This window comes from Neopsephotus bourkii, unplaced genomic scaffold (genome assembly GCF_033783945.1).
Source record: "Neopsephotus bourkii isolate Nb327-2 ecotype Australia unplaced genomic scaffold, CSIRO-AGI_Nbou_v1 NB_745, whole genome shotgun sequence".
NCBI classification, from domain to species: domain Eukaryota; kingdom Metazoa; phylum Chordata; class Aves; order Psittaciformes; family Psittacidae; genus Neopsephotus; species Neopsephotus bourkii.
The window spans coordinates 3,131,334-3,144,717 of NW_026901243.1; the positions used below are offsets into that span (position 1 = coordinate 3,131,334).

At 46.7% G+C, this 13,384-nt stretch overlaps 1 protein-coding gene across 2 annotated transcripts in view; it reads right to left on the minus strand.

The window, feature by feature from the left end:
• Positions 1-211: 211 nt before the first annotated feature.
• Positions 212-13,384, minus strand: part of LOC133212943 (xin actin-binding repeat-containing protein 1-like) — a 33,031-nt gene continuing 19,858 nt past the window's right edge. The window contains exons 6-8 of one of the 2 annotated variants that reach the window (XM_061354813.1): positions 11,176-11,336; positions 9,531-9,584; positions 212-7,911 (exon numbers count right to left, since the gene is read on the minus strand). In XM_061354813.1, the coding sequence (XP_061210797.1) occupies positions 253-7,911; positions 9,531-9,584; positions 11,176-11,336 (7,874 nt within the window). In that variant the 3' untranslated portion in view covers positions 212-252. Of the gene's footprint in view, positions 7,912-8,050; positions 8,888-9,530; positions 9,585-11,175; positions 11,337-13,384 lie in introns of those variants that run through there. The other variant, XM_061354814.1, reaches the window with a different exon arrangement.

The window sequence follows — 13,384 nt, forward strand, 5'->3', positions numbered from 1 at the left end:
TAACAGTGTCAGGGCTCTGGGTTATGGTGCAGCACCAAGTCTGTTGGTTTAGCCGGGTGAAGGCTGTTTTTCTTCAGTGTCAAGGCAGACTGCATTTGTCCTGTCTGTATGCGAATGCCAAGACAATGATCCTGAGAAGTCCTTAAGAGTTTAGATTAATCCCTGTGTGTAATGTGGATAAACCAGGAGATATTTTTTATACTGGACTTTCTTTCTTGTCTTAAACAGTTCTCTTCTGCTCTCCAGAATCTCTTATTTCTTTGGTTTGGAGTTGCCAAAGGTGACAAAGACCACTCCTGGCTCCTGAAAACTGCCATTGGTGTGGAAGTCTTTGCCTGGGCTTTTCAAGTACCTCCGAAACATGGGTGAGGCAGATACCTCATACTGGGGATGAGAGACTACATCACACGTGGAAGATGTTTGTGTTTCAGATTGCTTGGTGACTGTGGTGGATGAAGTGATGATTTTGTTTCCAAACTGGTCCATTTCCTCGTACTGCTCCATGACAGTCCGAGTGGCTCCATAGAGCTTGGACCCATCGGGCCCTGTTTGCAGCTCCAGGATGCTTTTCTGCCTCCGTGGATTTTGTGGGCTTGGGACATTCAGGGAGGAGTAGTCTGAAAAGCCTCCTTTCATCCCACAGTGGCAGCTGCCTTTGGAAGTATCCAGAGGGGACCTCTCTTTGTCACTCATTGCGTGGTTGGCATTGCCAAGGGTGTGCTCTTTCGTTGAGGTCAGCCCAGCACTTTTTTGGACAGGCTCTGGACTCTTTTCTTCTGCTGATGGTTGGCTGAAGGAGTTAAAGCTGTCCTGAGAAAAAGCTTCCCTTTTTCCTGGGGCGTCAGGACAACCTGGTGAAGGTACATCCCAGGGGGCAAGTGCTGTCTTGGGTGATTCTGCTGGTTTCCTGGCAGCAGACTCGATGGTGATGTAGGAAGGTGAGGATGGAGAGCTGACACGAGATTGAACTAGGCGAGGGACCTCTAGCTCTGTCTTGGTTACCTCAGTCTTTTCTGCCACCTTTGTGTCTTCCACAGATGTGGCTTCCCCTGTCCCCAATGCGACTCCCTCCTGCTTGGCTTTGCTTGAGACAATACTGATTTTACGGATATTGCTGCTGCTCATAGAGTTTTGGGTGTTCCCCAGAGACTCCCTGAACAGCCCTGAGAGCCCAGCGATGTCTGACTCAGACTTGAGACTAGAGACAGAATAAAGAACTTTTCTGATGGCCTCCTCAATATCCTGCAGCCGGGCAAGTGTCAGCTCCTTCAGGTGGATAATCTCAGCACTTGCTCGTTCCAGGTCCCCGAAAACCAGATCTACTGAGGACACACCATCAGTGTCTTCCTTTGCCAGTGTATCAGCCCTGTCCTGCTGCTTGGCCTGATGGGCCTTCTGACGAACAACCCAGTCAGGGACCTTCTCAAAGAAGCTCTTCAGAGCTTTCACATCCACTTTGCTTGTCTCCTCCTCAAACTCCTTCACCCGAGTCAAGATCTCTTGCAGCTGCTCCTGTCTCCTGAGGTTCTCAAAGATCTCCATAGCCTCCTTGACATTGCCTTTCATGATCTCCTCTTTGTGTACTGACAGTCTCTTCCGACGCTCATCTTCTGTTTCTCTCTTGTTTTTCTCTCTCATAACAACCACTGGCTTCTCCTGGGCAGGTGTCTCTGCCTCTCCATCAGGACATTTAAATTGCTCATTATTCCCCTGATGTTGTTTCTCAAAGGAGTTCATTGTTTGCTGATGGAAGGACATTGAATGACACGTTTGCCTCCTCTCACTCACCTGCTGCACAACTCTCTGACTATCCCACGATCCATAAGAATTAGACACACTTTCTCTTTCCATCTTGGAAGAGGCATTTTGTGCAATGTCAACCCCTCTCTTTGGAAAAGTGGTGTGACCCTCAGGGGAGGCGCTTGGTTCAGTCTGTCCTGGCACATTAAGAGGCTGTGCTCTACCAGGACAGCTTGGATGTGATCCTGAAAAGCACCCATTCTTGTCTTGGCACAGCTCTGTATGCCTCTGAACCATCTCACCTGGACGTCTTGGAGCTGCTGCTTTCCCACTCATCATGCCCTGCTCGACTTCAGAACTAACTACTCCATTTTTTATTGGCTTTAAAGTCTTAACACTGAATGGTTCCACCATTCCTTGTTTTCCTTTGCTGGCCTTGTACCTTTCCTCTGCAATTTGAAGAGGGGTTTTAGCAATGGTTTTTGGCAGCTTTCTTTCAGGGCTCATACCCTGAACTGTGACAGACTTGTTCACAGATGTCTCCAAAGCACAGCTTTTTGCCTGAATCTCTGCATGGTTTGATTGTTCACATACTTCCATGTGGCTTAATCCCAGCTCCATGAGGGGAGGCTTTGGCTTGATGATCTCCCTCAGGCCTGCAGGTTTTGGAGGCAAGGGTGGAGGGCTCAGTTTGGTTGGTCTGCTTGTGCAGTTACTTGCAGAGGCAGAATGTGCCTCATGTAAGAGGTGCTCAGGTTTTGGAGGGGGGACAGGTTTTTTCCCGGGCGGGGCAGTAATTTCTGGTTTTGGAGGAGTCCTGGGCTTCTCTGCTGGACTCTGATCAGTGGGTTTGCAGGACAGAGAAGGGAGGGCATTAGAAGGGGTCTGAAGTGGTGCAGAACATCCTGGGGCTTCATCTTTGCTGGTTGGTAGTGGAAGGGCACCTTCTCTTGTTGCTTTGGTTGAGGGTGGGCAATGTTCTGCTTTCATCACAGCAACTGAGGGAGGAGGAGGAGGAAAGTCATTATCAGTCTGTGACCCTGAAGCCACTACAGCAGTCTGGTTACTAATGACTTGAGTCTCATTTTTCTTTTTACACACAGAATAGGACTGCCCTGCATTTCTGTATATCATAGCGGCTTTAAAATCCCCTTTGGAGACATTAACGTTAGACTTTTCCAGCGACTGAAGTGTGGCTTTTAAATTACCTCGGACAACATCCTCCTTTTCTACCAGGCGCTGTTCAGTGGCGGCACTTTGCAGTGCTCTGATAGCTGTCTGTACATCCCCTCTGATAATAACATCTCTTTCTTCTTGCACTGATTGCTCTTTGTAATCAGACTCAACAAAAGGGTTTATATAGGTTTTCACGGGTGTGGCAGTATAAAGGCCATCCTTAATGCTAAAATCTCTGCTAGGCACAACTTGGATTTCCTGGCTCAATAGTTGTCCTCCCTGTACTTCCTTTGAAGCACTGACCTTTTTGTGTGATGCTATGCTCTTCTGAGACACACTTGTGTCAGTCTTGGATGACTCCTGGACTCTAGTGGTGGTGGTCCTGGTGGCAGTGCTGGTGCTCTCCTGCATGGTGGATGCAGAATCTTGTTGGCATATGGTTGATTGAAGGGTCATTGTTCCCTGTGTGCTGGCTGCCTGCTGCCTGCAGGCCGTGTGGACCTCCTCCTTGTTCCTCTGTAGCTTGCTCTGGACGTGGTGTTGAATGTTTCTTGCTTCTGCTGTTGCTATCCTCAGGCTCTGCATTGCAGTCTGAAGATCACACCCAAGGGCCTTTTCTTCTGGCTGCATCTGGCTGGTTCCCCCAGTCACCAAACTCTGCTGTTTCCCGGGCACTTCTCCAACTTGAGCTGTGACTTGGGCTGGAAATTTGCTTTGCGTCATAGCTTTGGGTTCCTTCAAATTGGCAGTGGTGGCTTCTTCTTTCTCTGCCTTCTTGCTGACATCTGCAAGTCTTTGGATTGACTTCGTAGTCACTTTAAGCCCTCCCGACAGAATTTCTTCTTTTCCCATCACTGTGGGCAGGGGCTTCCCAAGGCATTGCCCAGTGGTGCCTGTTACACCTGCTGCATCCACAACATCTCTCTCTAATGCACCCTCTTTGCCCATGCTTTCACATGTGAATACCTTTTTTGCTCCCTCCATAGTCCCTGGCTCACCCTTTGCAATTACTTTCTCTATTTGTTCTTTATTTGGTAAGATATGTATATTAGCCCCATGCACAACCCATGGGACACTCTCATCTGCCCCCTCCTCTGCTTGGGAAGAGATGAGAGATTGTATCTCTGACTGCTGCTGGAGATTCCTCAGGTAGTCTAGATCTCCCTTCTCAATGCAGCTCGCAAAAAGCTGGACATTTCCTTTCTCATTGTCCTCCCGCTTAATGGTTGCTGTTGCTTTCTGCTCTTGAGTAGAAGCCAACAGGTTCCCTATTGTTGACTTCACATCCCCCTTGACAACTTTCTGCTGGATAGAATGGAACTGGAGGGAGTAGAGGGTCATCTTCACTGATCCTGATTTTGTCTCTTGCAACACCATCCCCTTTTTGATGGAAGCATCTTGACTGAGGAGACCCTGTAAAGCCTTAGCTACATTTCCGCTCAAGTCCTCTTCACCTTTAACAGCTTCACTCTGGTCCAGTAGCTGCAATGGGCTAACTTTGATCTTGCCTTCTCTGTCCTCCTCAACCAGTACACTCTGTGCTTCCACATTGGTTCTGTGCAGGAGCTGCAGCATGATCCTTTGCAAATGGCCTCCCACAATCTCCTCTTTCAGGATCTCTGGAGCACCTGGGCTGCTGAGCTGGTACTTCACCATCTTCACGCTCTCCATATCATTGGCTTCAATGAGGATCCCATTATGCTGAATAGCCTGGCAAGTGCAGAGCATTTCTAAAGTCTCCTTCATGGTCTTTTCTTTCAGTTCTGTTTCTATGCTACCTTCAGAAGCACTAAATTGATCCAAAGGTGTGCTCTCAAAGAGCCACGTTGTACTTTTCACATCTGCGTGAGGGATAGCTTCTTGGGCCCCGGCACTGACCATCGACTCTGGGTCTTTAAGGGTGTCCATTGGCTGGGTTTCAAACAACCAGGTGCAGCGTTTTACGTCCCCTTTCTGGTTGTCCTCCCTCTGCACTGTGCTGACAGATGAGCTTCTCTCCGCGTCCCCATACAGAGAGTCCACAGGCTGGTTTTCAAAAAGCCAGGTGGATGTCCTCACATCACCCCGCTGAACATCACTGACACTGACCATCCTCACATACTTCTTCTGTCCCACTTGCTGGGACTCAAAGAGCTGTTTGTTGGACTGAACATCTCCCTTCTGCACATCATCTACTGTTCTGGGCACAGACTTCTTTCCCCCTGAGAAGGAGTCAAGGGGCTCTGTCTCAAACCTCCACCGGGCAGCCTGGACGTCTCCTTTCTTGATGTCCTCTTGGGTGACAGCCCTAATCACAAACACCTCTTCTCCCTTCTTGATCTGATCCAAGGGCTTAGTTTCAAACAACCATCGGGCACCTTTCACATCACCTTTCATGATTTCTTCTTTCTGTACTGAGGTGACCTCATGGTATCCTCCCTCTTTGTCCTGGATAGCATATAAGGGCTGGCTTTCAAAGAGCATAGTGCAGGACTTGACATTAGCTTTGCTCATAGTATCTTTCTGGATCTTCTGGAGCTCTGTCTCGTCCACTTTATCATGGATTTGGTCAAGGGAATAGGTCTCAAATACGAATCTTTTACCCCCAACCTTGATATCCTTCTCTGGAGGGATTTCCTGGATACCCTCAGTGCTGTCCTTCAGGGAGTCCATGGGGTAGTTCTCAAAGAGCCAAGTGAACTTATGCACTGATCCGGCTTCAATTGTCCCATCGTTCTTTGGGGATGTTGGTTTCTTGGCTGCATCCAAGGGCTTAGCTTCAAAGAACTCTTTCACTCTGGACACTTCCCCAGACTGTATCTCCACACGACTGGAGTACCGCATGGTTTTTTTTCGATCAGCTTCACCAGCAACAATGCTGCCCAAGGGTTCAGTCTCAAATAGGTGCCGGACAGTTTTGACATCAACTCCTTGTAGTTCCTCCTGACTGTATGCCTTGCTGACTTGTAAATACTGCTCCTCTTGGCCTTTCAGGGAGTCCAGGGGCTGAGTTTCAAACATCCATGTGTATGACTTCACATCAGCTTGGGGCACACTGCCATCTTCCTCCTTTTTCTTTTCAGCCTTCTCATACAGAGTGTGCATGGGCTGGGTCTCAAAAAGCCACCTGCAGGTCTTCACATCCCCCCTCTGGGAGATCTCCCGCTTCACCGAGGGATGACCCTCACCTTGCGTGGCTTGGTGATGAATGACATCCATAGGCTGAGTTTCAAAGAGCCACTTGGCTGTTCTGACATCACCAGACATCACCTCCTGTTTTGTGATCCCCCTTATTATATCCACTTTCTTGATGCTTTCATCAAATTGGTCCAGGGGCTTGGTTTCAAACATCCATTTGTAGTTCTTGACATCACCACTGATGATTTGCTCTCTGCTTACAGAGGTGACTTCATGGAAATTGCCAAAGCTATCCTTGATGGCATACAGAGGTGTTGTCTCAAATAGAATTTGGTTGGCTTTGACGTTGCCAGCTGGAATCTTCTCCTCTTCTTTCGTGACAGGTTCAGCATCGGCCTGCTTAATGCTGTCTAAGGGAAGAGTCTCAAATAGAGTCTTGAAAGACTTCACATCCCCTTTCACTACCTCTTCCATGCTGGTGGCTGGAATTTCTTCTTCAAATGACTTGGAGATGCTGCCAAGAGGACAGGTCTCAAAGACATGTTTTCTTTGCTTCACATCTCCCTTCTCCTCTGCTGAAAGCTCTACTTTCTTTAAACGTCCCACTTCAAAATTGTCTTTCAGGGTTTCCATTGGCTGGGTTTCGAATAGCCAGAGTGTAGATTTTACATTGCCTCCAATGACTTGTTCTTTGGCTACAGTGCTTTCGGATGCTTCTCCTTTCAGAGAATCGAGAGTCTGGGTCTCAAAGAGCAGTCGCTGCTTGCTGACATCTGCCCCTGTGACAAAATCTGTTGAAGCCTTGAAATCCTGTTCTTCAACAGTGATTTCTCGGATGGCATCCAGAGGCTGAGTTTCAAATATCCACCTTGCTCCACTGACATCTGGCCTTCCAATTTCTTCCAGTGAAATCCCACGGATTATTTGCACTTTGGAAGTGTCCTTGTTGATGGTATCCAAGGGCTGAGTCTCAAACAGCCAACGAGCAGTTCTGACTGCATTGCTTTGAATTTCCTCTCGGCAGACAGACTTGATTTCATGGATGTTTCCAGTTTTGTCTCTGATGGCACAGAGGGGCTCTGTTTGGAAGAGCCTGACAGTCTTCTTGACATCACCTTTTAGCTCCTGGATTTCTGACTTCAGCTGTAGGATGCTCTTCTCCTCCACTGAGCAGCAACGTCCTATAGCATCTAAGGACTGTGCTTCAAAGAGCTGTCTGGCACCTTTCACATCACCTCCCTGGACAGGCTCCTTGAGAACTGCCTCCTGCACTTCGGTTTCATCTGAATACAGTTTGTTTAATGAATCTAGTGGCTGGGTTTCAAACAGCCACCGGGCAGTGTGCACATCCCCTCTGGCAAGGTCTGTTTCTGATTCCTTGGCTGATGTTGACAGGCTGTCTCCATTGATTGCCTGGCTTTCAAACTTTAAGGAAGTATTTTTCACATCCCCACTGAGAATGACCTCTTCTTCTGTCAGCTTCTTTGTGGCTTGATGGTCCCCAATGGAATCAAGTGCCCAGTTCTCAAAAATCCAGCGCATGGACTGAACCTCTCCTGGAAGGACTTTGTCCAGGTTCACAGATGCCTGGGTGTTAGGATCTTCAGTATTAAGCATTTCTGCCAGGTCCTCAGTCACAGCTTCTTCCAAGTTCTTCCTGAGCTCAGGATGCATGTGTCTGTAAAGCCTCTTTAGCTCATTGACTTGACGCTGCTGGTAGAACTTGGAGAAGGCTTGCTTTGGAGGAGGCACGGGGAGTGAGTTGAGATCCTGACTCCCTGGAGCGATGACCTGGACTGAGCCAAGGGTGGGAGGGGGAGGTAAGTCATCTTCCATTTTCTTGATGGCTACTTTAGGCGATTTCTGAGCTTCTGACATCTTTAGGGAAACAGTTTTAAACGTCAGCATCATCTCTTATCCTCATTCTCCCCCCCAACTCCAAGGTTGTTAATAGTGAGAACAACAAAGGAAAAAGCCAGCCAACATGGGAAATCCATGCATCTACTCAGCTCCATACCTTTGGTTCAGTAGCACACAGCACTCCAAATCATCACACCACAGAACATGCTCCAGTCTCGGTGTTAGCTTCGGTTCCACAGCAATAAGCTCTAAAGCAAGGTCTCTAATCCAGGCATGTGCAGTGGTTAGTCTACAGTCCCCAGGATTCTGTCCAGCTACAGGACAACAGAGGTGCCTAGTTTGGACTGCATCAGCAAAAGAGAGTGACCGCAAGAGTAACATGAAGAAGGCTGTCTTAGAGTAGCTAGCTAAAAGTTAACTTCTTCCTCCTGCTCCAAAATGTCCAGGGCAATGTGAGGACCTGCAAACAGTCTGGGAACATAGGACATGGGTGCATGAGAAAGCCAAGGATCTATTTGTGAAGAGGTCTTAAGAAGGAAATGGGGAGGGAACCAAAAAAAAATGTTGAGCTGAACTGATGAGGACAACCTATTTTTGGGTAGTGAGCTAGCATGATGCACTTTTGGTATCACCATGGGCTGCCCACTGCACAGAGTGAGGGCTTGGGGAAGGATGTTTGTCTGATTAATGATTTCTTCTGTTGGACTACTCCGCATCATCACTTACAGAGGAATAGATGCACAGTTACAAAATGAGAGACTTAAATAAAGCTCTTTAGACCTTCAGATTTGTACAGGCATGGAGCTAACTAAAGTTTACATCTGCTGGAATTAGGAGGCCAAATTCTGGGCTGATAGGAGGAAAAAGCAAGGCTGAGGGACCAGAAGTTAGAGTAACACCTATAGGTGGGGGCCAGCAAAAGTTACACCTATTTAGACTTAGTCCTGCTGAGCTCAGCTGAAATCCACAGCAGTGCTGGTGCAGAAGTGAACAGTGTGCAGTCATGATGGGGTGAATTGTGGTTGTTCAGCCTACCTTTGAGCCCCACTTTCTGCATTGTTTTTTTTTTTACCATCTCCTTAGCTTGGGAAGCCTGGGAGCTGAACTGAATACCTACAACCTGCCTGGCTTGGCGTTTGTCCAAAGGGAAGGTAGCCCAGGCCTATAATCATTATCTAAAAGAGACTGTAATCCTGATGGCTTTCCTTTCAGTAAACAAATCTGCTGACCCTTGTCATGCCTGTGGAATTACGTCTGTAGAGTTATGCCTGGAATATTATTAGTTGTTGCTCAAAGCAATAGCGCGCGGTGTTATTTCACTCTGTTACATACGGATTGTTCCGGCTAAAAATAAGTGTTGAACATTAGTAAAAAACACCTCCCAGAATACCAAAGTCAGCATGTTTTGCAGCAAACGTAAAATGCAAATATTTCACGTGAGACAACATACTTTCAATGTGCTTTTTTGGGATTGCTTTTGCATTGCTTCTGAACGTGGGAAAGAGCAACAGAGCAGCTGATAGCTATATTCAGTATGAAAGCGCTCCTCACTGCCTTGCGTGGGGATTTAAATCACACCCCACTGCAGTCCACAAATATTTGGTTAGATAATGGTGCTTATCTTTAACATTTCTTACCTTGCTTTTTTTCTGTGTGTGGGGAGATTGATTGAAGTTGTCCTTCACCGTGCTCTGGAAAAGACATTAGGAGAAATGCCATCAAACTCCATAGGGAGACAAGTTATCTGTATATATATGTGTGTGTATATATATATTTATTATATATATACGTATGTGTCAGCTATAGAGACCTGAAAACCATTACAGGTGAGGGTTTTCTTTCTGGTTCTCTGGCAGTTCTGTGCTGTTGGGAAAACCAATCTTATTCCAAATTGATGGGAAATTTTTTTCTCCAAAAGTCTCATCCAACAAGCAAAACCCCAAATACATTTGTTCAGATTTGGGGGGGGGGGTGGGGGGGGGTGGGGGAAGGGGAATAAAACAAGCACTGATTTCTCCAAAGTTTGATTTAGCCCATATTTTTTTTTATACTTCAGTATTACAAAAATAAAACCAATCTACATCTGTAATTGCATTATGAATTGTGTAATTCCTTGTTTTGACACAGCTTTTTTTTCCTAGGCTTCTAACCAGTTGTAATTTTCCTATTACAGTCTCCACTCATTTGTTTTCAATTGGGACTGCTTCAGTCTGGACTCCTCCAGTCCAGAGCCACGATATGTGCTCAAGAGACTGCATCTCTGGTCAGGGACACTGCAAGAGATTGAGTGGGAGGGAGCATGGATGGGCCTGCAGGAAAGGTCCTGATGTGAAATCACATCCCATGTTACTCCTGTATCATTAGTGGAGCTGGCAAAATGGGAAAAATGTAGCTCAATGTCTCATAACCCTTATAACATGAATTATTATGATCCAACGATCAGCCTGGAGTGGGTGATTAAATCCCTGGATCCCAGAACAAGAGCTGTAAACAGGAACAAAGGGAAGTTGCACTGTGAAGTTATGCCTGAGTGGGACATATATGGACATATAGAATCATAGAATAGTTAGGGTTGGAAAGGACCTTAAGATCGATGTGTGTGTGTGTGTGTGTGCTGGAATGGGTATAGCACAGAGGTGTACGTGCTGCCCTGTGTTGAATATTACTTCCATGGATGTGAGTGTGTAAATATATACATGCAAATAATGTGGAAATCTTATGTATTAATAAACTGTTTGGATGGGCTAGTGGATGTAGACATGTGTGTGTTTGCTATATGTACATGTGTGCCTACATATATGTGTGTCTATATATATGCAGCTTATCATAAATCATAAAATCATAAAATCAGCTAGGTTGTAAAACACCTTTAAGATCATGGTGTCCAACTGTTATTGGTAAGTCCACCACTAAACCATGTCACTTAAATCGTAAATACAGTGCAAGTATTTTTGTTGCTCTTTATTTGAAGGGGGACAGGGAAACACCTATTATTTTAAAATGAATCTAGGTGGTCAGTTCAGGTATGTACATGTGAAGACCTGGATGTATACATCCTATACATTCCTATCAGCACCTCTGATAACATGTATACAATGTTTGCAAATGACAAGGGAAAGCTGGTCATTTTTGGCAACCCAGATGCTGTGTTTCTCCAGATTTGTGACTCCAGACATATTCTCTCTCACCCTCTTACAACCACTTGCTGGGACAGGACATTGTTCGGATGCCACTGGTGATTTCTGAGGGGGGAGGATGGCGGCAGTGGTGCTTGGTGCTTACCGGCTCTCTGGGGCTGTTGGTGTGAGCAGCAGCAGCAGCTGTCTGGGAGAGATAGAGAGCCGATAGCTCCTTCACGGAGGGTGCAGAGGACCTCCCTCGTCCTTGGTGAAGTATGCAGCTGCTGTTGTCTGATGTGTCTAAAAATGATCGCGTCCTCTCATCTGAAACAGGGACAGACGTGCATGTTGAGCTATGTGCCAAAGATGCGAAGCCTGGACCAAGGGCTCTGCCAGGCGCCTCCAACATCTGCACACCAATTCCCACAGCAGCCCCCACCCCGGTCCCCCAGAGTTTAACATCGTACCCTCCCGGATCAGGAAGAAAACGTGGACATTTCCACCTTTTTCACAGATGAATTGGACTTTGATCCTGGGTGAGATTAACACATTGGGCAGTGACCTGATCTCTCCATCCTGCCAGTGGGGCACAGAGCCTGCACCCATTCCTGCATCCCATGTCCTGCATGGACAAGGCCATCACCAAAATGAGCAACTTGGAGTGTATGAAGGGGCTACACATGGTCAGTGTGAATCAATTCCCACCTTTTTTTTCATCCACTGGCTGCACCACTGTCTTATCAGTGTGCCTCATAAACAGCTATCTTTATCCATCTATTTTTACCCCTTCCCTGGGAGCTCATTTCAGGGTATAGAGATACGAAGAGGCAATGAGACCTGCTCGAGGATGTAGCAGGGGGTCTTTGGCAGCGCCAGCAGACTGAAACCTGCGTTTAGCTTAGAGATCTAATATTTTAAGCTGTACCAGCTGCTGTAGGGCCCCCCCTAGGACCCAGCATGACATTGCTGAGGTATTCCAAGACATATAGTGTTCCTCCTACCTTTGTTCAGATGCAACCCATGGAGATAACTACAGCTGAGGATGTCCCTATCTGGTTAATGGAGAAATGGCTACTCTGGGAGGAGGTGATTAGGCAGACCTCCTGAGGGGTACACAGAGGGACTGGGTGGTTCAAGCGGTCACACATTTTTGGATGATCCTCCCATCACAGATGTGCATAGAGCTCTGCACCTATATGATGCATCTTAGTTCTCCAGACTAGTCAGGGCTGTAATTCCTCTTTTACCTCTATAAAAACATGAGACATTTCTCCTTTTATCTGCAGGCTTGCACTGCCACGTTTGGATTTAGTTTGGTATTTGCAATGCTTTCTGTTTGAACAATGGGCTCTCTCTCCACAAATCCAGCTATTGCACGGCCAGGGAAGGGCTGATGTACTTTTTAATATGTGCACATTAGAAACACTGCAGCAATTCTAGTGTTCTTTGCTCTCAAATCTCAGTGTCCACATAATTAAAGTTGGAAATAACAAAATTAATGACTGATTTTCTTTTGTTTTCTGCATTTTGAGTTCAGAATTCCAGGTTTTCCTCTAAAATACTGAGGGAGATTTATTCTGCTTTTATCTTTATGTGACAACAGCTACTGTTACACCCTAACAGGATTCCAGAAACTGGTGCTTCAAATGAAATACCATTTCCTACAGGGACAAACATGCACCAAAAGCCATGAAGACAAGAGCAGAGGGCCAGTGAGCTTGTCAGACACAGGCCAACATGCTGTTGGAAGGTGCCAAACTCTACAGTTTCTTTTGTCCTTGGTTCCAGCTGCTCCTGCAGATGCATGGGCATTTTGATGCAGAACTGGGGCTGGATACAAGAGGAAGCAGTGGGATGCAATACAGATTTAGCTGCCCAGTTCTGCCAGAGGTCACTAGGACACCAGGGGAAGAAACAGGAGAAGATATTTCCTTAGTGCCTTTTTCTGCTAAGTCATGATGCAGATATGGGACCTCTCTCCCTGACTTCTGCTGTCCACGGCTCAACAACTGAGTCAAAAGAGACTATCCATCTACAGCCAGAGGAGACAATGGCACTGCTAAGGTAGATACGGTGCATCTTAAGATAGGCTGTGAGGTTACAACCACCCTGTGCATCAGCTTTTCCCCACTGTGCTCAAGAGACCCAAATATTTTATGAGATCCATGATTTTTTTGAGATGAACAAGCACCCTGGAAATGGGGAGGAGATAATTAAGGCATCACTGAGGTATGGCTTTTACAGCAGCTGGTGCCAGTATCTGCTAACACAATCCCTTCTATCTGCTGCAGTGGGTTGCTCCCTTCATCTGGGGGTTTGAAGCACTCATTTGAAGGGGTCTTCTCTGTAAAAATGGAAATTGCCAGTGAAGG